The 23,609-nt window shown below is 43.8% G+C and overlaps 1 protein-coding gene across 3 annotated transcripts in view; it reads right to left on the bottom strand.

The window, feature by feature from the left end:
• LOC110509776 (zinc finger protein with KRAB and SCAN domains 7) overlaps positions 1-21,809 on the bottom strand; it is a 31,232-nt gene extending 9,423 nt beyond the window's left edge. The window contains exons 1-8 of one of the 3 annotated variants that reach the window (XM_036941594.1): positions 21,544-21,809; positions 19,732-19,930; positions 14,932-16,639; positions 14,515-14,753; positions 14,085-14,264; positions 13,569-13,666; positions 10,814-10,908; positions 4,040-4,188 (exon numbers count right to left, since the gene is read on the bottom strand). In XM_036941594.1, the coding sequence (XP_036797489.1) occupies positions 4,040-4,188; positions 10,814-10,908; positions 13,569-13,666; positions 14,085-14,264; positions 14,515-14,753; positions 14,932-16,639; positions 19,732-19,887 (2,625 nt within the window). In that variant the 5' untranslated portion in view covers positions 19,888-19,930; positions 21,544-21,809. The remainder of the gene's footprint in view (positions 1-4,039; positions 4,189-10,813; positions 10,909-13,568; positions 13,667-14,084; positions 14,265-14,514; positions 14,754-14,931; positions 16,640-19,731; positions 19,931-21,543) is intronic. The other 2 variants (XM_021590882.2, XM_021590875.2) reach the window with 2 other exon arrangements.
• Positions 21,810-23,609: the final 1,800 nt, after the last annotated feature.

The following is a 23,609-nucleotide window of genomic DNA, read 5'->3' as shown; positions in this document are numbered from 1 at the left end:
TGTGCGAAAAGTCAAGAGTTGTGAATATTTTCTGAAGGCACTATAAGATATAACTAGTTAAGAGTAGGATCCTACTATTACAGTAGCCATGTATATTTAAGCAATAAGGCACGAAGGGGTGTGGTAAACGGCCAATACACCATAGCTAAGGGCTGTTCTTATACACGACGCATCGCGGAGTGCCTGGACACAGCCCTTAGCCGTGGTATATTGGCCATATATCACAAACCCCAGAGGTGCCTTATTGCTATTATAAACGGGTTACAAACATAATTAGAACAGTAAAAATAAATGTTTTGTCATACCTGTGTTATACGGTCTGATATACCAGAGCTGTCAGCCAATCAGCATTCAGGGCTCGAACCACCCAGTTTATAAAAGGTATTACAAACTGGGTGGTTCAAGCCCTGAATGCTGATTGGCTGACAGCCGTGGTATATCAGAGGGTTGTGCAAAACATTTATTTTTACTGCTCTAATTACATTGGTAACCAGTTTATAATAGCAATAAGGCACCTCGGGGGTTTGTGATATATTGCGTTGCGTCGTGCCTAAGAACAGCCCTTAGCAATGGTATATTGCCCATATACCACACCCCCTCGGGCCTTATTGCTTAATTATACAACAGGTGGGTCTTATCCTGAATGCTGACAGGTTAAAACCACATTCCAGCCGGTGTCTATTCTACAAGTTACCACCGGCTAAATCTATGATACTATTACAGTAGCCATGTAAGGTACAACTAGTGTAGAGTAGGATCCTACTATTACAGAAGCTATATATATTAGAGGTCGACCGATTAAAATCAGCATGGCCGATTAATTAGGGCCGATTTCAAGTGTTCATAACAATAGGTACAATAGGCATTTTTGGACGCCGATTATGGACGATTACATTGCAATCCACGAGGAGACTGCATGGCAGGCTGACCACCTGTTACACGAGTGCAGCAAGGAGCCAAGGTAAGTTGCTAGCTAGCGTCAAACTTATCTTATAAAAAACAATCTTCACATAATCACTAGTTAACTACACATGGTTGGTGATATTACTAGGTTCACTAGCTTGTCCTGCACTGCATATAATCAATGCGGGGCCTGTTAATTTATCATCGAATCACAGCCTACTTTGCCAAACGGGGGATGATTTAACAAAAAAACATTCACGAAAAAAGCACAATCGTTGCACGAACGTACCTAACCATAAACATCAATGCCTTTCTTAAAATCAATACACAGAAGGATATTTTTTAAAACCTGTATATTTAGTTAAAATAAATTCATGTTAGCAGGCAATATTAACTAGGGAAATTGTGTCACTTCTCTTGCGTAAATTGCACGCAGAGTCAGGGTATATGCAACAGTTTGGACTTATAGTTGCCGCCCGTTGAATAAAATACAGAACGGTTCCGTATTTCACTGAAAGAATAAACGTTTTGTTTCCGATAATATAGTTTCCGGATTTGACCATATTAATGACCAATGGCTCAAATTTCTGTGTTTATTACATTATAATTAAGTCTATGATTTGATAGAGCAGTCTGACTGAGCAGTGGTAGGCCGCAGCAGGCTCGTAAGCATTCATTCAAACTTTACTGCATTTGCCAGCAGCTCTTAGCAATGCTTGCTTCACAGCGCTATTTATGACTTCAAGCCTACCAACTCCTGAGATTAGGCTGGCAATACTAAAGTGCCTATAAGAACATCCAATAGTCAAAGGTATATGAAATATATATGGCATAGAGAGAAATAGTCGACGCATCATAATTCCTATAATAACTACAACCTAAAACTTCTTAACTGGGAATATTGAATAACTGGGAATATTGACCCACCAGCTTTCATATGTTCTGAGCAAGGAAGTTAAAACGTTAACTTTTTTAAATGGCACATATTGCACTTTTACTTTCTTTACCAACACTGTGTTTTTGCATTATTTAAACCAAATTGAGCACGTTTCATTATTTATTTGAGACTAAATAGATTTTATTTATGTATTATTTTAAGTTAAAATAAAAGTGTTCACTGTTCATTCAGTATTGTTATAATTGTCATTACAAATATATATACACTGCTCAAAAAAATAAAGGGAACACTAAAATAACACATCCTAGATCTGAATGAATGAAATATTCTTATTAAATACTTTTTTCTTTACATAGTTGAATGTGCTGACAACAAAATCACACAAAAATGATCAATGGAAATCAAATTTATCAACACATGGAGGTCTGGATTTGGAGTCACACTCAAAATTAAAGTGGAAAACCACACTACAGGCTGATCCAACTTTGATGTAATGTCCTTAAAACAAGTCAAAATGAGGCTCAGTAGTGTGTGGCCTCCACGTGCCTGTATGACCTCCCTACAACGCCTGGGCATGCTCCTGATGAGGTGGCGGATGGTCTCCGGAGGGAACTCCTCCCAGACCTGGACTAAAGCATCCGCCAACTCCTGGACAGTCTGTGGTGCAACGTGGCGTTGGTGGATGGAGCGAGACATGATGTCCCAGATGTGCTCAATTGGATTCAGGTCTGGGGAACGGGCGGGCCAGACCATAGCATCAATGCCTTCCTCTTGCAGGAACTGCTGACACACTCCAGCCACATGAGGTCTAGCATTGTCTTGCATTAGGAGGAACCCAGGGCCAACAGCACCAGCATATGGTCTCACAAGGGGTCTGAGGATCTTATCTCGGTACCTAATGGCAGTCAGGCCATCTCTGGCGAGCACATGGAGGGCTGTGCGGCCCCCCAAAGAAATGCCACCCCACACCATGACTGACCCACCGCCAAACCGGCCATGCTGGAGGATGTTGCAGGCAGCAGAACGTTCTCCACGGCGTCTCCAGACTCTGTCACGTCTGTCACATGTGCTCAGTGTGAACCTGCTTTCATCTGTGAAGAGCACAGGGCGCCAGTGGCGTATTTGCCAATCTTGGTGTTCTCTGGCAAATGCCAAACGTCCTGCACGGTGTTGGGCTGTAAGCACAACCCCCACCTGTGGACATCGGGCCCTCATACCACCCTCACTGAGTCTGTTTCTGACTGTTTGAGGAGACACATGGAGATTTGTGGCCTGCTGGAGGTCATTTTGCAGGGCTCTGGCAGTGCTCCTCCTGCTCCTCCTTGCACAAAGGCGGAGGTAGCGGTCCTGCTGTTGGGTTGTTGCCCTCCTATGGCCTCCTCCACGTCTCCTGATGTACTGGCCTGTCTCCTGGTAGCGCCTCCATACTCTGGACACTACGCTGACAGACACAGCAAACCTTCTTGCCACAGCTCGCATTGATGTGCCATCCTGGATGAGCTGCACTACCTGAGCCTCTTGTGTGGGTTGTAGACTCCGTCTCATGCTACCACTAGAGTGAAAGCACCGCCAGCATTCAAAAGTGACCAAAACATCAGCCAGGAAGCATAGGAACTGACAAGTGGTCTGTGGTCACCACCTGCAGAACCACTCCTTTATTGGGGGTGTCTTGCTAATTGCCTATAATATCCACCTGTTGTCTATTCCATTTGAACAACAGCATGTGAAATTTATTGTCAATCAGTGTTGCTTCCTAAGTGGACAGTTTGATTTCACAGAAGTGTGATTGACTTGGAGTTACATTGTGTTGTTTAAGTGTTCCCTTTATTTGTTTGAGCAGTGTATATATATATAAATATATAAAGAAATAGATAAATAAAATCAGTCGATTAATCTGTATCGGCTGTTTTTGGTCGTCCAATAATCGGTATCGGCGTTGAAAAATCATAATCGTCGACCTCTAATATAAGGTATTCTACTATTACAGTAGACATGTATATAAGGTGTCATACTATTACAGTAGCCATATATAAACTCAGCAAAAAAAGAAACATCCTCTCACTATCAACTGTGTTTATTTTCAGCAAACTTAAGTTATTTGGATTTTTACGAATTATCTTTGAAAGACAGGGTTTTGAAAAGGGACGTTTCTTTTTTTGCTGAGTTTACAAGGTATTCTACTATTACAGTAGTCATTTATATAAGGAATAACTAGTATAGAGGAGGCGGCCAGTGTACCTGTCCCATGGAGCGTCCCCGTCCCTGTCCCCGGCCACGGCCCACAGTCTTGTCCTCCTCTGAGCTGGTACAGCGCTGCAGATGGATGTCCAACACTGACTGGTTCAAGAACTGGGAGGAACAGTGGGGGCACAACACTGGCTCCTTATCTGGGGAGATGGGGTGGGCAGAATGAGTTAATGACTTACTAAATTAGTGTTTATCACATTCCAAATAGTGTTTCGAGACTGTACATGAAATTAATTGAAATACACTAAACATGGAAAGGACAGGGATGTATGGATTGAGTGTGTATTTAGACAGTCACAGGCCCTGGTCACAGGCCCCCCCTGTCCCTACTTGAGGTCGACCGATTATGATTTTTCAACGCAGGTACCGATTATGATTTTTCAACGCAGGTACCGATTATTGGAGGGCCAAAAAAAGCCGATACCGATTAAATCGGGCAATTTTTAAAATGTTATTTATTTGTCATAATGACAATTACAACAATACAGAATGAACACTTAATTTAACTTAATACATCAATAAAATCAATTTAGCCTCAAATAAATAATTAAACATGTTCAATTTGGTTTAAATAATGCAAAAACAAAGTGTTGGAGAAGAAAGTAAAAGTGCAAAATGTGCCATGTAAGAAAGAAAACTTGTTGGGGATAGGGGGCAGTATTTTCACTTTGGATGAATTGCGTGCCCATAGTGAACTGCATCCTACTCTGTCCTAGATTGCTAATATATGCATATTATTATTACTATTGGATAGAAAACACTCTGAAGTTTCTAAAACTGTTTGAATTATGTCTGTGAGTATAACAGAATTCATAGGGCAGGCAATCTTCCAAACAGGAAGTGAAATTCTGAATACATGTCTAATTTCAAGTCATCGCCTATCCACTTCCAAATAAGGTATGGATCTGGTAGCACTTCCTACGCCTTCCACTAGATGTCCTCATTCAGTAGAATGTGGAATGGAGCTTCTGGTGTGAACTTTGACCGAATGGGATGGGAAATAGTCACTGTCCCGACAGAATGCCATTTCCCTGTGGCGCATTTGTCTGTGGGTATCACCATCGTTCCATTTGGCTGCAGATGAAAACGTATGCTCCGGTTGGAACGTTATTGGATATATATGAAAATAACATCCTAAAGATTGATTCTCTACTTAGTTTGACCAGTTTATTCGACCTGGAATATATCTTTTTTGAAGTTTTCGTCCGAGTTCTCCTGGACCAGCGTCAGCTTTTGGGCATGTGAGCTGAAAGTGCTAGCAAATGCAGCTAATTGGACACTAGTATTGGACATTATGGAACAAAACAACGATTTATTGTGGAACTAGGACTCCTTGCACTGCATTCTGATGTAAGATCATCAAAGGTAAGGGAATATTTTTGATGTAATTTCATATTTCTGTTGACTCCAACATGGCGGAGAAATATATTTACGTCTGAGCGCTGTCTCAGATTATTGCATGGTAGGCTTTTTTCGTAACGTTTGAAAAAAATCTGACACAGCAGTTGCATTAAGAACCAGTGTATCTTTAATTATATGTAGAACATGTATATTTAGTAAAAGTTTATGATGAGTATTTCTGTTATCTGGCGTAGCTTTTTTTTTATTCCTCCGGATATTTTGGAGGCATTTCTGAACATGGCGTCAATGTAAACCGAGATTTGTGGATATAAATATGCGAACAATTATCGAACAAAACATAAATGTATTGTGTAACATGTCATATGAGTGTCATCTGATGAAGATTTCCAAAAGGTTAGTGATTCATTTTATCTCTAATCCTGCTTTTGTGACTATCTTTGGCCTGGAAAAATGGCTGTTTTTTTTTTTGATTTGGTGGTGGTCTAACATAAATATATGTTGTGTTTTCGCTGTAAAACATTATAAAAATCGGACATGATGGGTAGATGAACAAGATGTGTATCTTTCATTTGCTGTATTGGACTTGTTAATGTGTGAAAGTTAAATATTTCTAAAGAATATTTTTTGAATTCCCTGCGCCACCTTTTCAGCTGAATGGGGGGGGGGGGGGGGTTCCCCTAGGGGATCGCCTTGCCATAACAGGTTTTAAGTTCCTTGCTCAGAACATGAGAACTTTAAACATGAGTCTTCAATATTCCCAGGTAAGAAGTTTTAGGTTGCAGTTATTATAGGAATTATAGGAATATTTCTCTCTATACGATTTGCTTTATCTTGGCCAGGTCGCAGTTGTAAATGAGAACTTGTTCTCAACTAGCCTACCTTTTTAAATAAAGGTGAAATAAAAATAAAATACATTTCATATACATTTGACTATTGGATGTTCTTATAGGCACTTCAGTATTGCCAGTGTACCAGTATAGCTTCCATCCCTCTCCTCGCCGCTACCTGGGCTCGAACCAGGAACACATTGACAACAGCCACCCTCGAAGCAGCGTTACCCATGCAGAGCAAGGGGAACAACTACTCCAAGTCTCAGAGCAAGTGACGTTTGAAACGCTATTAGCGCGCACCCCGCTAAATAACTAGCCATTTCACATCGGTTACACCAGCCTAATCTCGGGAGTTGATAGGCTTGAAGTCATAAACAGCTCAATGTTTGAAGCATTGTGAAGAGCTGCTGGCAAAACGCACTAAATTGCTGTTTGAATTAATGCTTACGAGCCTACTGGTGCCTACCATCACTCAGTCAGACTGCTCTATCAAATCCTAGACTTAATTATAACATAATAACACACAGAAATACGAGCCTTAGGTCATTAATATGGTCAAATCCGGAAACTATCATTTCGGAAACAAAACGTTTATTCTTTCAGTGAAATACGGAACCGTTCCGTATTTTATCTAACGGGTGGCATCCATAAGTCTAAATATTGCTGTTATATTGCACAACCGTCAATGTTGTCATAATTACGTAAAATTCTGGCAAATTAGTTCGCAATGAGCCAGGCGGCCCAAACTGTTGCATACACCCTGACTCTGCGTGGAATGAACGCAAGAGAAGTGACACAATTTCACCTGGTTAATATTGTCCGCTAACCTTTCTTTTAGCTAAATATGCAGGTTTAAAAATATATACTTCTGTGTATTGATTTTAAGAAAGGCATTGATGTTTATGGTTAGGTACACGTTGGAGCAACGACAGTCCTTTTTTCGCGATTGTGCACCGCATCGGTTATATGCAACGCATGACACACCAGATAAACTAGTAATATCATCAACCATGTGTAGTTATAACTATTGATTATGATTGATTGATTGTTTTTTAGAAGATAATTTTAATGCTAGCTAGCAACTTACCTTGGATTCTTACGGCATTCACGTAACAGGCAGGCTCCTCGTGAGGCAGGTGGTTAGAGCATTGGACTAGTTAACAGTAAGGTTGCACGACTGAATCCCTGAGCTGACAAGGTAAAAATCTGTTGTTCAGCCCCTGAACAAGGCAGTTAACCCACCAATGTGTTCTTTAACTGACTTGCCTCGGTAAATAAAGTTGTAAAAAAAATTATATATATATATATATATTTTTTTTATGTAAAAAAAATTGGCGTCCAAAAATACCGATTTCCGATTGTTATGAAAACTTGAAATCGGCACTAATTAATCGGCCATTCCGATTAATCGGTCGACCTCTAGTCCCTACCCACCAAAACACACACTGGGTTAGAGGGTATTCTATCTGTATTGTCATCCCTCAGTATAGGTTACAGTATGTGGCTTAAGGTAACTTATTTATAGACACACAGAGAGACACATGCACTACTGTTGACAGTCTGGATATTGGTGAACACACTCAGGCTCTCTGTCTGCTTCTGTGAACTAAAGGAGCAAAAGAAGAGGAGAGAAAACGAGAGAAGGTGCTGAGGTTTGATGTTTCCCCATCTTAGCCACCGGCATCTACAGTTACCACGGCAACTCCAACCCAGCGGAATCCTCCCTCCCGGCTGGAGCGTTCACCAATCCCCACTGAAGAGCCCTCCGTTGAAACATTTAATAAGGATCCTCTCCATCAACAGAGCATTAACTAATAATCAATGGATCAATTCCAACCAATCACATCTCTCTCTCTCCGAGGTGCACTTATCTCTGACCCCACTGCACCGATGCTGTCAACGGCAGCCATGTTGCCTTGACGCCAGACCCGATTAAGATCAGCAGATATTTTGACCCATTAATTGGTGGGGTCGATTCGATAGACCAGAATTGGCAAATACCCGTTCATCTTTTAAATCCCCCAGTTTGGGAACATTTAGGCTTCCCAGTAGATTACAGGGGTGATGGATAGAGTTGTGGATAAAACGGTAACACTAAGTCACCACGCTCAACAAGAATAGCCTATGTAGCTAACAACACTTCAAATATGTTGACACATTTACAGCAACATCAGTGGGCCCCAGTATACCAGAGTAAGATGGAAACGCAAAGAAACTACACAACATCATCTTCCCTCTGCATTCAAGTAGCCCTTAGCAGCTGATTCTGACCGGGCCAAATAAATTACAAGAGCGATAGGTAGGCAATGGTTTATACTTTTTACAGCCTGGTTTATAGCAGCGGGTATGTGCCCATTCCCGGTGGTTTAGAATAAGGCTTTTTAGCACCTTGTGAAAGTGCTCAAGTCATGTTACGAACTTCGCTGTTGCACCCATTTCAGCAAACAGGTAGTACCCGCTCTACATAGGCAAACCAAAGCCGAAGTTTTCAATGCATTGGCAAATGCACCATGCTGCGCTTATAGTGACAGCCCATCACATTACCCCGGAGTGGGAGATGTACGGTGCTACAGACACAACCCCTTTATTACAGTCCACATCTGGCACTGAAAGAGGCAATGACATGGTGTGTTCATAACCAAGTGGGGAGTGACATACAACTGGGAATAATCCACTTGAACGGCACTCAAACAGGTAATTACTAGTGGGAAACTGGTCTTTCTCCCACCATGGTGATCTCTGACGTCACCTACTAAAGAAATGACCTCTATAATGGCATTTTCGGCAGTTAAATGCAACAACAAAACTATATTTATAAAAAGCAATCTATTAGTGTGTTTTTTTAACTACAATTTGTTTACAAGCATTATAGTTCTACTTTATGGTTGACACAGCTTGTTGGCCATTAGCCAATCCGTGTTTCTCAACGAGTTCAACTGGTATTTACGACTTCACATCTGGTAAAGTCCCACCTCAAACGCAGCATCTGTGTGGAAACTTGAGGCCCAACATAACAATAGACAATGCAAGGAACATTGTGAATGACATGTCATTTTCCTTCTGTATCGGAACCGAATGGTGACCCCAAAACTGCATTGGTTTGGTGAACCATTAAACCCCTAATTACTACTAAGGCGCAGGGATTACCTCTGCATACTTAACATGGAAATCAGCTCCATGATTAGCAGCTTCACTAATTCACGGCCCACACATACACTAGTGTACATTACATATTTGATTCATTTTATGTAACCTTTATTTAACCAGGAAGGGCTCATTGAGATTTTAAATCTCTTTTTCAAGAGCATCAATTACAGACAGACAACATGAAAAACTACAGATAATCAAGTTAAAAAAAATAATAATACAGCAAATTAAAAACATTGACAGGTCAGGGAATCAGCCTCAAAATCCTTCAGCAATAATTTAAAAACACCAATAGGGACAAGTTCTTCCAGTTTAAAAGTATTTTGTAAGGCGTTCCAACCCAATGGCGCAAAGTACATAAAAGCCCTTTTTACCAAATTCAGTTTGGACATTTGGAATAAAGTCCTGTGAACGGGGAGTACTCACCACATTTCTGAACAATAAAAATGCCCAAATAAAATGGTAGTAAACCCAAAATGGCTTTGTAAATAAAAGTATACCAGTGACTGAGCCTACGAGTGACTAGAGAAGGCCAGCCAACCCTGGTATACAAAGTGCAGTGGTGCGTAAGGGTTTTGCAGTTTAAAATAAATCTCAATGCTCCATGGTAAAGGGTGTCAGTTGATCTCAAACACTGAGTGGAAGTATTCATATATAAAATATCTCCATAGTCTAGTAAAGGCATAAATGTAGCTGATACTAGCCTCCTTCTGGCTTCAAAAGAAAAACAGGCCTTATTCTTAAAATAAAATCTCAACTTCAAATATCCCAAATATGCAATTCAAAAGAGAGGCCGTTATCAAATAAAATTCCAAGATATGAGGTTACAGTCTTAATCTCATTGCCCTGACAGGTAGTAATAGGTAGTAATAATTATTGCTTTAGAAAACAACATTAGTTTAGTTATGTCAGTATTGAGCATATTCTTCAATTGACACAAGGTATGTTGAACAGTATAAAAAGCAGTTTTCAAGTTCTGGAAAGCTTTTGTGTGAGATGACAACAATAAATAACAATATTATCAGCATAAAAGTGAAGTTGTGCATTTTGCACATTTTTGTCTAAATTATTTATATAAAATAGTGAATAAGTGGGGACCAAGTACAGAGCCCTGGAGTACACCATTACAGACAGACAATTTAACAGACATGAGCCAATCGAATTGAGTGCACTGAGTTCTATCAGACAGATAGTTAGCAAACCATGCAACGGCATGCTCCGAAAGACCTACGCTCGACAATCTCTGCCTCAGTATAATATAATCACTACTGTCCTTTTAATCTAATTCATTATGATCTAAAAGGCTAAACTGATCCTAGATCAGCACTCCTACTCAGACGCTTTATGGATACAGGCACTGATCTCTCTTTCTCGTCCAGTGCTTATCAGACACACAGGGCAGCTGAGAGGAGAGGGGAGGAGCTACCTTGGTGAATGAGAGAGTGCAGGTCCAGCTCCTTCCTGCGTTTGAAGGCCTCTCCACAGACAGAGCAGGGGAACGGGTGGCTGGTGTGGAGCAGTCTGATGGACAGAACATAATGAAGGGAAGAGAAAAGGGAAAGAAGTGTAAACAACAACTAATATTAATAATACACTTCTGAATAAATTACTACAGAAAAATAATACATGTTTTGGGTTTTTTTCAGAGCAAAAAATGAAAGAGGAGTAAAAACAAAGAGTTATTAATACAGTACTGCAATGAGCAACATGTTTTTCTTGGAAGCTGAGAAAGAATTAAAGCTGTGAGGAAAAGGGACAAAAGGAGCACCACCACCATCAACACTATGTGCAGCAGCTCACTGGTACTAATAACACTGCAGTGTGTCATTTGTAGATGCATGTAAGCCACGCTTCAATGGCCCACTGTAATCCTCATCCACAGAGGAGGAATAACACACACAACCACATGCTGGCTATCACCTTAGTGTCACAGTATTAGGATTACCTCCAGACCTGTGTGCTTAACCATGTTGTTAAGCCTTTTAAGGTTCAATATGGAGTCATTAGGTGTGTCATATAATACAATGGCTGCAGATGAACGGGTGGTTTCAGTGTGTGATGAGATATGAGAGCCTATGTTTATCCATTCCATAATGGCAGGATATATCCCTGGGGAAGGAGAGGGAGGAGAACCACTGGGATGTATTTAACTGGCTGGATCAGTGTTGTGTTTGATCACCAGCACAGTGTTTCCCCGCCCTGGTCCTCCAGTACCCCCAACAGTACACAGCTTCGTTGTAGCCCTTGACAAACACACCTCATTCAACTCATTGAGGGCTTGATGATTAGCTGACAAGTTGAATCAGGTGTGTTTGTCCAGGGTTACAATAAAAATGTGTACTGTTGGGGGTACTGGAGGACCAGGGTTAGGAAACACTGCGGTGGTGGAAGAGTTCACCTAAACACATTTCTTCAGCAGTGGAGGTAATCAACTCTTAACTACAGTCCTGCAGTGTCATGGTTTTATTCTATCCCAGCATTAAAACCCTCAGATTCCACTAATCAACCCTGGCTAGCAGGTGTTTTAGTGCTCGCCACTAGCCAATGCATTACAAGCAGCTGAGTCAATGTCCTTGACAACGATAAAGAAATAATGATTATGAACTGCTGGAAAATACAGTGTGTTCTACGTATAATTCATGACTGATTATAGTGAATTTGAAAAGTACTTAACCCCATCATTTAGCCCTATATAAACTGTCTGGTCGATCATCCCTTTGCACAGGGCTGACAATAGGAATCAATATTTCAGGCAAAGATGACCCTGAGAATTAAAGCTTCAGTCCAGGTCTTCACCCCCCCCCCCCCCCCCCCCCCCCCCCAGTGTTCGCTAATGAGAGGGGGTGTAGGGATACGGACTGTGCCTGGCAGAGACACTGGGACTTCCTGCTTCGCCCCAACTACACATTGACATACAGTTCAAGGGTAACGTTCCATTCACTCCCTGATCACACCCTCCTATTGATCCCCAGATCATTTCTCCTGCCTCACCTCCTCCCTCCCCGCATCCCCCACCTCTAGCTCCTCAGCCTGTCTGTCTCCATCGCTTTCTCGTCCTACCCTTTATCGTTATCTTAATTTACCGCCACCCGCCTGTCAATCATCGCTGGCGAGGGCTCAAGGGCACTGAGGCATCTCTGTCTCTATGTTAACAACTCTGTCTAAATCCCCTCACTGTGTGGGAACAGGGTCCGGCCTGTGTGGGAACAGGGTCCGGCCTGTGTGGGAACAGGGTCCGGCCTGTGTGGGAACAGCGTCCGGCCTGTGTGGGAACAGCGTCCGGCCTGTGTGGGAACAGCGTCCGGCCTGTGTGGGAACAGGGTCCGGCCTGTGTGGGAACAGGGACCGGCCTGTGTGGGAACAGGGACCGGCCTGTGTGGGAACAGGGACCGGCCTGTGTGGGAACAGCGTCCGGCCTGTGTGGGAACAGCGTCCGGCCTGTGTGGGAACAGCGTCCGGCCTGTGTGGGAACAGCGTCCGGCCTGTGTGGGAACAGGGTCCGGCCTGTGTGGGAACAGGGTCCGGCCTGTGTGGGAACAGGGTCCGGCCTGTGTGGGAACAGGGTCCGGCCTGTGTGGGAACAGGGTCCGGCCTGTGTGGGAACAGGGTCCGGCCTGTGTGGGAACAGGGTCCGGCCTGTGTGGGAACAGGGTCCGGCCTGTGTGGGAACAGGGTCCGGCCTGTGTGGGAACAGCGTCCGGCCTGTGTGGGAACAGCGTCCGGCCTGTGTGGGAACAGCGTCCGGCCTGTGTGGGAACAGCGTCCGGCCTGTGTGGGAACAGCGTCCGGCCTGTGTAGGAACAGCGTCCGGCCTGTGTAGGAACAGCGTCCGGCCTGTGTAGGAACAGCGTCCGGCCTGTGTAGGAACAGCGTCCGGCCTGTGTAGGAACAGCGTCCGGCCTGTGTAGGAACAGCGTCCGGCCTGTGTAGGAACAGGGTCCGGCCTGTGTTTGGGTTATGTGTAGCACATCTCCTGTTCTCAGTCCAGTCTTATGCTCTACTGTCACTGTAAATACAGTACAGTGGTGTGTTTGTTTCTCTCTGTAAAACAAGCAGGGTCCAATCAAGGTAACTTACACATTGAAATGTGTTCCTTGTCTAATCTAGTTCTGTGAAACAGGCCTTTGGGGTTGATTTCAACTTGCACATTTAATTGAGTCACAGCCCAGTCACGCCCGTACCTGTGCTCCTGCAGCTGTTGGTCAGTCTGAAAGCGAGCAGTGCAGTTGGGACAGGCGAACAGCTGGCTTTCTCCATCCTCCCCCTCTGGTGTCCTCTTCTGCAGGGATGTCATTGACACAGCACAACATCAGGGGAAACAACTAACAGCCTGTCTCAATGTTAACGTAGAGACAAATAGCATTCCTCAGTGTGTACAGATATTTGTTCCAGCCCAGCATCAACACACCCGATTGGGCTGGAATAAAACCCTGTTCACGCTGTGGCTCTCCAGGACGTGTCTGTGGTGTGTTCAGAGATGTTCTCAGGGGATTGTAAGACATTCTAAAAACAATCAGGTAATCCAGGACTGTGTCCCAAACGGCTCTGCATTCCCTACATATTGGACTACTTTTGACCAGAGCCCAATGGAGACCAGAGCCCAATGGAGACCAGAGCCCAATGGGCCCTGGTAAAAAGTAGTGTACCACATAGGGAATAGTGTACTATAGGGTACAGTGACCCCCCCCATGCCTGACCTTCCATCGGGACCTGCGACGGCGGGATTTGGGCTGGCTGTGGGTGAGGCCGTGCCTCTTCAGGACACCCGGCTGGGAGAAGCGCTTGCCACACACGGAGCAGGGGAAAGGTTTGGTGCCCATGTGGGTCAGGCTGTGGCGCAGCAGGTTGGGAGAGGACGCAAACGACTTCTGACACACCTGAATTAACCAAGAAGAAGAACGAGGATGAATTTGATTGACGGAAGCCCAGTACAACATAGCTATTTCACATAGCACAAGAGCACTAAGATTTCGTCACATAGATTAAACAGAAAAATAAACATTAAGTATATAATAGGAAGCTGTTCCTAACTAACTCCTGCTACTTGTTGATACACAACTAGTTTCAGTCATTTACATCAATATTTCACAGCATTTTCAATAGAACACGTGTCCAGTCTAGCAGTACCTTGCAGGTGAAGAGCTTCTCTCCGGTGTGGCTGAAGACGTGAGCGCGGAGGAACCCCCTGCGTGTGAAGGTCTGGCCACAGTGGGGGCAGACGTGGGGGAGAGGGGTGCGGGACCAGTCCTGCATCAGCTTGGCTGGAGGAGGGAGGTTGGTGTCCGGTTGTTCCCCCACTACAATATTCTCCTCCTGCTCTTCCTTAAGGATGACTGGATTCACCTCTTTACCCTGGTCTTTGTTCTCTGCCCAATGAGGAGAGAGCATGGTCAGAAACTATTGACGGTCCGTCAAAATAACCTTAAACAATAGTGAAACTTAGCAATATTCCGTTTCGATTGGAATCAGTTATTATTCTATTTTTTACAGCAGAGTTAAGTCTTCCCACTATGTTGAACCCAGCTGCCACTGGGTCGAACCTACCATTGAGATCGTTGATGCTGCGTATCCTGATAGCAGGTATTTTCGCCGGTGAGCCTGACGCAGCTGACGAGGCGGCAGGGGGGGACAGCATCCTCTTTGGGGCACGGGGGCTTCCCTGCAGGGCCGTGGCTGCTCCTGCCCCAGTCCCTGGTTCCCCGCGGTGCTGGCGTCGGTGGTAAAGGTACTGGGTGGTGTTCATGAAGCTCTGGCCACACTGGGAACAGTGGTGGAGGGGCTCGTTCAGGCCGTGCTTGTCCCTACGGTGGGCACTGAGCTCTGGCTCTTTAGTGAAGCTGGCTCCACACTGGGCACACAGGAAACTCTGGCCCTGGACCACCTTAACCAGAGCAGAGGTAGAGACAGTGGAAATAGAGGGGGTTCCATCCCGGTTCTGCTTCTCAGTTCCATTGTTCTGGGAATCCACCACCCCCACTGTCTCCTCTTTAGACTCTTCCACCATCTCTTCCACCACCTCTTGCTGCAGTGTTAGTATTTTGTAATACTGGTAATCTGCATCCTGCATCTGTCCTCCCTGGGCCTGGGTTTGTGTGACCCCCTCCTTGCCTTTCTCCTTGTGCTGCTTGCGGTGGTAGAGGAAGAGGGTGGTGTTGAGGAAGCTCTCCCCACACACGGTGCAGTGGTGCAGGGCTTCCTTGAGGCCATGCTGGGCCTTACGGTGGGTGACCAGCTCAGACACCATGCCGAAGCTGGAGCCACAGTCCACACACAGCAGGCTGGACGGGGGCTTGAGCTTCTTGGCTGCTTTCATCCTGTAGTAGTAGGACGTCTGCTCCTCCCCAGGGTTATCGGCTGGGAGGTCCTGGGAGGGAGCAGGGCCTGGGGGGTCCTGGGAGAGAGAAGGGTCTGGTGGGTCCTGGGAGGGAGCAGGGTCTGGGGGGTCCTGCGAGGTAGAGCAGTCTGGGAGGTCCTGGGAGGTAGAGCAGTCTGGGGGGTCCTGGGAGGGAGCGAGGTCTGGGATGGACTGGCTGTCTGGTGCAGACTGGGCCTCTGTAGATGAATGAGCTGCCTGAGCCTGGATCTCAGAGGCTTTAGATTCAGTGGATTCCCCTACGCTCTCTGTTTCTGGCTCTTCCTCTCCTCCTTCCTGCCCTCTATTGGTGGTGTTTGGCAGATACGTGTGATCCAGGGTGGCTGATGTGTCCTCTGCACTCATCCCATCCTCCTCTTTTTCTGCTGGCAGCTCAGACTTCACTACATCCTGCTGTTGCTGGGTTTGTTGTGAATTCTCCTGAGTCCTTCCTCTCCCTCTACCCCTTCCTCTCCCCCTTCCTCTACCTCTTCCTCTCCCCCTTCCTCTGCCCCCTCCTCCTTCTTGGTCATCCGTTGAGTTTGGTTCGTTCGGTTCATCTGGACCCAGGTCCACCTCCACTTCAGCCTGACCGTGCTTCCCCTCTCCCTCTGGGGCCAGTTCTGATCCAGAGCCGGTCTCTTCTGGTTGTGGTTGGGTGGGTCCTGCCTTGGTCTGAAGACACTGGCCATGTTTGCGGTGCTGCTGCCAGAGGATCAGGGAGTGGAACAGGGCGTCACAGTCGCCACACTGGTACAGGATCTTGGGCGTGTCTCCTGAGGGCTTATTTGGGCTAGCCATGGTCAGACCTGGTGCACCAGAGCTGAGCAGCACAGATGAGAAACTGGCCTTGGTCTGAGGGGCAGGTGATGGAGAAATGGGATCGGTATACACCTGTTGCTGGAGAGAGGGAACGAAAAAGAGAATGTGAGAAAATAAGACAAAACAGAAGCTGACCAGTCTGGACAATAATGAGTGAACGAAAACGCCAATATATTTTGGTGTCAAATTGAAAAAAACTTTTCCCATGGCACTACTGGATAGCAATACCATCACAGGCAACCAGGTATCCTAGCAGTTATAAGGTTGGGCAAGTAACAGAAAGGTTGCTGGTTTGAATACCCGAGCCGACAAGGTAAAAAAAACGAATTTGAGTGCTGTACTACTATGGCTGACCCTGTAAAAGAACACATTTCACTGCACCTACGTGTATGTGACAATATTTTTGTTGTTGAAAAAGTCTATAGTCAAATGAAACAGGAACAGTGTTTTTGTCAGGCAGATGAGGGATGACAATAGAGGAATATAGTAATAGAGTATTCAGAGGACAGAGGGATCAATGAGAGCAGGCAGAGCAGTCTTTAGATCAACAGAGCCGGGGAGGGAGGGTTTCTCTGAGGGGGGGGGGGGGGGGGGGGGGGTAAGGACTGAGGGGCAGGGTGATGATAAATACCACAGGCCTATCAGTTGAGTTCAGAGGGCCAGTCCGTGGCGTTTGAGAACTGCTCGTTGATCCATTAGGATGATGAGAACCATCAAGGTCGAGGTTAATGATGTGTTCCTTCAGGAGTGTCTTCATTCAAGCAGAGGTACCACTGTGGCTCATTCTGTTATTAGTAGCCTAGACTGAGTACTACCAGCTTGTTTCTGCTTTAGGCAATTTGTTGGAGTCATTGTTAGAATTGAGAAATGCAGAAATATATTTAGTATAGTATAGAGAAACAGACTGCTATTATGGATATATTTAAATCTCCATAGTCTTAGTAAATATTTTTTGTTTGCTTGTTTTGATTCCGCAAACAAACTAAATCACCATTACAATAAATTTCAGTCATGTCTGATTTATTTAGTTTCATAGTAAATACTCACAAATCAAGAGTTTTAGCTCAGTAAAGGAGCTGAGTTATAAAACCAGACTATGTAACTTGAACTGCCGCTGACACTGTTCTTATCCAACGTGGCAAAAACTAATCCTGCGGACCGCCCGGGGCTCTTGAAATAGTGTCATGTATGTGTGTATTCATATGTTCTTGATGAGAGAGCATTTTCAATGTGACGCTGGTGTTTGAGTCACTGTCTCCTAGAAGGACTTGAGACAGGAAACTGTGTCTACATCCCAAATAGCATCCTATTCCTTATAGTTCTCTACTTTTGACCAGGGCCCATAGGCCTGTTCGGTCAGTGAAACTGGCTAGTGTGTATGGAGGCCTGTACCATAATGAATTGATTTAATTAACGATTCCAGAACTGGACTTCAACTCGGGAAGTGCATTAAAATATTACACATGGGTCAACATGTAACTAAAGTAACTGAGGGAGCACACCACTTTGCTGAAGTTTCTTTTTAATAACACTTAATCTTTCCCTCTTGGTAAGCAAGATGGGTAATAGGAATGTAATTAAATACATTCATATTACAAAGTGGTTCTACCACGGTGTTCATTTTCCATCTTCCTTTTTAATGCTAAAAGGCAAAGCTTCTAATTTCCTACTAAACCTCTTCCATGTAATTACAGTTCTCTGGATCTGAACAAGTCAAGTTAAAAAAGGTTTGGTATAATAGCAGCATTCATTAATTTGAAATGTAAACACCCACCAATGTCGCCTTTAATGTTACACAGAAATGATGATAATCTAGCTAATGAAGTCTGAATGGTAGTAATCAGGCAGCTGACAGCAGAGCAGGGGCCAGAATGCCATAAGGCACTTAGGTTTTATAGAATGTTTCCACAGCTGATTCATCTGTGAGGAGGCCAATGAGCCATCCATCAGGAGGGGTGGAGCTGACTGATTCATCTTTCACGCTCCTTTTCTCTCCCCACTGGCAACTCAAGATGCAATCTGCCTGTCACTCATGACACCACGCTTTATGGTTCTGAGCTTGAGAAGACCGTCACCATGGAAGGCTGGGGACACGTTTCGGAGAGCGACGCTGGTAAACGTCACTCACGGTCGACGGCTCACTATTTTAAACCTCCGAGCACACTGTAGCTATCATTACGAGGTAGCGATTCAGTGGAACAAGGATAGTGTTACTCCCTCAAATTACATAGTAACAGAAAAAGTATCTATACATTTTAATATTTGATGTAGAAAGTAATGTGATCTGTCATATTTTTATTTTATGCATATTATTTGTTTGTTTATGTACGGTGGTTTTTGAAATATGTGTTCTTGCCCAACTTGAATATTGTATTATCTATTTTTATCCCCAAAAATAAACAAAAAAATAAGGACAGTGCTGGTCATCTAATTTCCTATTATGACTCAAAGAAAATGGAATGGAATGTTCTCACTCATGAACTTTCAGACATGCAGATATTCTGTAGGACCTCTTTGTAGAACTGCCACTTAACGCAGTACAACATTTGGATGAACTGTGTCTCAAAGGAATACGTCTCAGTGAACTGAAGATTCCTGGTTATGCATGTCTTAACGGAGGATCTAATTCCTTTTGTACTGGGTAAAATGCAGTGCAGTTTTGTAGGCTACAGAGCTTATCAGAGTCCAAAACATGTACGCGTCTGCACAGCAGTGTTCTAGAGTATTGGACCGTTGGCTTTCATTTTTGAATTCTCAGCGTGGCTCAAGCTATTTTTCAACCGTCACCACATTCAAACTGGAGCCGCATTGGTTGGGAATTTTGAAGGAGCGTGGTCGAGTTGTGCCTCCCCCAGAGACGGACTGCTGGACTATCACGGCTCTGCGCGTGTGGACTTGGAATTACGCTTCAGCCTCACAAGGCTTTCCAATTCACATGGGAAGCCTTGAGCACAACAATGGCGACACTATGAAATGTACACACTACTGCATTAATAAAATGTAATATAACAATAACAATAATATATGCCATTTAGCAGATGCTTTTATCCAGAACCATTTAGCCTAGATGTGCAAAAGATGAAGTTTAATAAAACGTTATTGTTTATCAATGTTCTAGACCTAGCCTATTTAGTTTAAATGTCCATGGAGTTTGAAGCTTCCACTATTACCTGAGTCTGTAGGAAGGGGATGGAGACGGGGGTGGGGGCCCCACTCCCCACGTTCTCTGTGGTGCAGGTCAGCTGGTGGGACAGCACCTCCTCCAGGGTGTCAAACTCTTGGTAGCAGGGGAAGCACATGTACACAGCAGCACTATCCATCGCCATACCTGCCACAGGGAGAGGAGATCTAGACCAAAACAGTGCATTACTGATCATATTCAATTCAGGTTGGGTGTTCTGTTTGATGTTTGCAAGCAGCACATGCACTCAATTATTAGCCTACAATATAGCCTAACTAATATGTTATTAACATAACCTAAATGTAGCCTATACCCCCACCAGCTGATGCATCCAAATATCATTATATTTAATTGTAGACCGATTGAGAATGTGTTGTATTACCCAATGTATAAATGCTTGCAAGTCCTCATTTAAAATGGGAACGATGTAAAAATGTTTGATTGATGTCATGTTGTAAACATTGCCATCTACTGATGGAAATTAGTATCTTCACGTGTGCCTGGGCTTTGGTCAGATAGGAGATTTGAACTTTCAGACAAAATGGCAGTAGGTAATTGTTATTTTGTCCACGCTTGGTGCTCCTAAAGGTAGAGAATGTGTGTATATGTAACAAAAATGTAACAAAAAAAGCAGTAAAAACTAAAAAATAGATTTTTGTTCCCCGAAGAGAGTGGATGGGGTTAATAAAAAATACACTGCATGACCACACTACTGCCGTTTTCGTCCTCATGCTAGTAGCAGTAGCCACCGCAGCCAATTTGGAATGGCAGTGTCATTCAGTGGACATGCCATTCCATAATGGCTGCGCTGACTACTGCATAATTTCTATCTTTTCGATGGAAGTGTGAATAAATGTAAAATTTGGAGTAAAGTAGCATATCACATCCCTGCATTGAGGTACGTTTTCCGACCCATAACGTGTGCTGGCTCCAGTGTCTTATTAATGTAACCATGATTGCGTTCTGACCCCAGTGCAGCTGTGTAAACATGTGGAATGGTAGAGTATCTTCTGGCAATAATAATATATGGTACGTGATTAGGTCATGATTGTAGGCTACTATACAGCCTTATAATTCCCCCAACAGAACTACAGAAAATAACATGCAACACAATACGAAAAAAAGCTAATACCATTTAGTGGAATTGTGTACTGACATTAAAGTACTGCACAATTGCAATACGTTCACACGAATTTGTGTCATTACAGTACAAGTTAGTGAATGGCGCCAAATGAATGCCAAAGGTGATCCAGACAAATCCCGGAGGTCAGCAATTTAGCTGTTTGCTATGTTGTTATGGGGCGGCTGACTCGCTGGTGGCACTGGCACGTTTAGATTGGGTTTAACTAGCTTAACCAACAAACGTTACTAGTTAGCTGCATGTTTGTAGGAAGATAAATAACGTTAGCCTTTTATGTATTGACTGACAGCTAGCTGCTAGCTAGCATTTCCGCGAACAAACAATGCAAGCAACGTTAAGCTACATTACCACGATTAATATCACCTTAAAACTGTTTGAGCTTTATCAATACAAGTCAGTTGTCAGGTTAGCTAAACTAATTCACCACTGTCTGCCAGTAGTCGCTCTGAACATATTTTATGTGCTTTGTAAAAACGACGAAGAAGGGTGGCATTCACTTCTTCGGTGGTGTAATGGCGGCTGCAGTTTCGATGTAAACGTTGGATGTCTCCCCCCGTTGAGACTCCGTGAAAACAGAAATCAGTCCCAGAAATGTTGTCCTGGCTGATGTCACATTCCGTCCATAAAAAAACAAAGTCAGATAATTACAAAATAACTCACCGAAAACTGAAGCCGTTATCTCTTGAGGAAACAAGTTGTGTTATTGTTCCAACATGTTAACAAGGCTTGAGCGGATTGGCTGTCTGCTCTCTCGTACGCCGTACACCAATAGCATTCGGCTACACTACACAAAAGAGCGCACTTAGCGTATGACTTTGGTGCAACATCATGGCTGTCTAAAGTCCCAAACAGAGCACTTAAATTGTTGTTGTTCTGTTTATCAACTCGGTTTTCAATAGTTTTTGTAGCAAATACGATAGTTCATGCAACTTTCATTTAAATTCAAATGTTTTATTGTCACATACATATGCAGTGAAATGCTTACAGTCAGCCATAGTATTGTACGGTGCACCTGGAGCAAATGAGGGTTAAGTGCCTTGCTCAAGGGCACACATCGACAGATTTTTCACCGTGTGTATTCGAACCAATGACCTTTTGGTTATTGCCGCAACGCTCTAGCTGACCTACCCAATTAGTTTGACCTTTTTTTATGTAAACATCTTCTTGGAAGTTGAGCTGTAATCACAACATGATCATGATGCAGTTTATGGCTTTGTGCTATTCATTCATAAAACATCTGAAAGTCTTGAGCAAGGGAACATCCACATATGTTTCACTCATGTTGGTTTAAGTATTCAAACCAATTACTTTTCAGTTACTGGCCCAGTGCTCTAACCAATAGGCTACCTGCCACCCTACCCAATTAGTTTAACCTTATATTTTTGTCAGGTAAATTTCAACGTGAACATGATACAGCTTATGGCTTTGTGCTATTCATTCATAAAACCTCTGAAGGTCTTGAACTAAGACCTCAATAAATCACGTTTTCAACTCTTAAGCCCACAGTAACTGAATGCATATCTATTCCTCAACAGGCTGCTGAAGCACCATTATTCTGCCCGTCAAGCATTGTATCCAGTAGTTGGTAGAAAGTATGGACTGTCCCACAGCATTTATTTTCTCTCTCGGGCTGTTCGGGAGGACGACCGGTTCAACCCGACACCAAATGGTATTAAAGAGGCGGCCGGGCAAGAACCCCTCTGAGACCAGTCCACAGGAAAGACAGGTTTGAAGTGTGTACTGATCTACAAGCTCTAGAATAGTTATGGAATAGTTCAAGGGTATTATATATGTGACATATCAAGTCTCACCAGATATCAACTGGGCTCTTAAAAGCAGAAACAGGGGGATCCATCATGACAACACCATCAAATGTACAGATTAAAATATTAAGAATATTATGATCTGCCTGCCTATTAATCTGCCTATAATGCCCACCTATTCATGAGCCAATGACACCACCCTCCCTTCTGCTCTCCCATCTGTCATTTCATTATCTAAAGAGGCATAACACTTCATGAAGCAAGGTATCATTTCACTGACATTTGTGTGGTTTCGATAACTATTTTAATTTCATCCTTCCGAGCCATTTGAGTGGCCTTTCATTAGTGATTCTCCTCCATGATCCTAGCTGTGCCAACGTTCATGATATACTACGGTCTCTCATGCAATATTGCTTTGATCGGAGTAGTAAATGTCAGATACTACTACAGTTCAAATTGTTGTCAATGGGGTTTAACTCTACATGACATTTGTTGAAGTGACTATTTGTTTCCATTTGATTAAAATGCTCTTTCTAGTGGACTTATTTGACCCTAGTGCTTTCCTCAGTAGTATCCTTTCAGATTAGTGGGCTGAAAAGGAAGCTACTCACATTGATGGGCCCCCCATGGGGGAGGGGGGCATAAAGCATGGTGTCATGAGTGACAGGCAGATTGCATCTGGCATTGCTAGTGGAGAAGAGAGTGAGAGATGAATCAGTCAGCTCCACCCCTCCTGATGGATGGCTCATTGGCCTCCTCACAGATGAATCCGCTGTGGAAACACTATAAAACCTAAGTGCCTTATGGCATTCTGGCCCCTGCTCTGCCGTTAGCTGCCTTATTACTACCATTCAGACTTCATTTGCATTAAATAAATGCCATTACTACTTATTGGTGTGTCATTTAACTTAAGGCCTGTGTAGTATAAATTCACACTTCCATTCTTTAGAACATGAGACCAGG

Source organism: Oncorhynchus mykiss, chromosome 2, assembly GCF_013265735.2.
Source record: "Oncorhynchus mykiss isolate Arlee chromosome 2, USDA_OmykA_1.1, whole genome shotgun sequence".
NCBI lineage: Eukaryota > Metazoa > Chordata > Actinopteri > Salmoniformes > Salmonidae > Oncorhynchus > Oncorhynchus mykiss.
The sequence above is the reverse complement of the archived record's forward strand: the minus strand, read 5'-3'. Positions and strand labels throughout refer to the sequence as shown.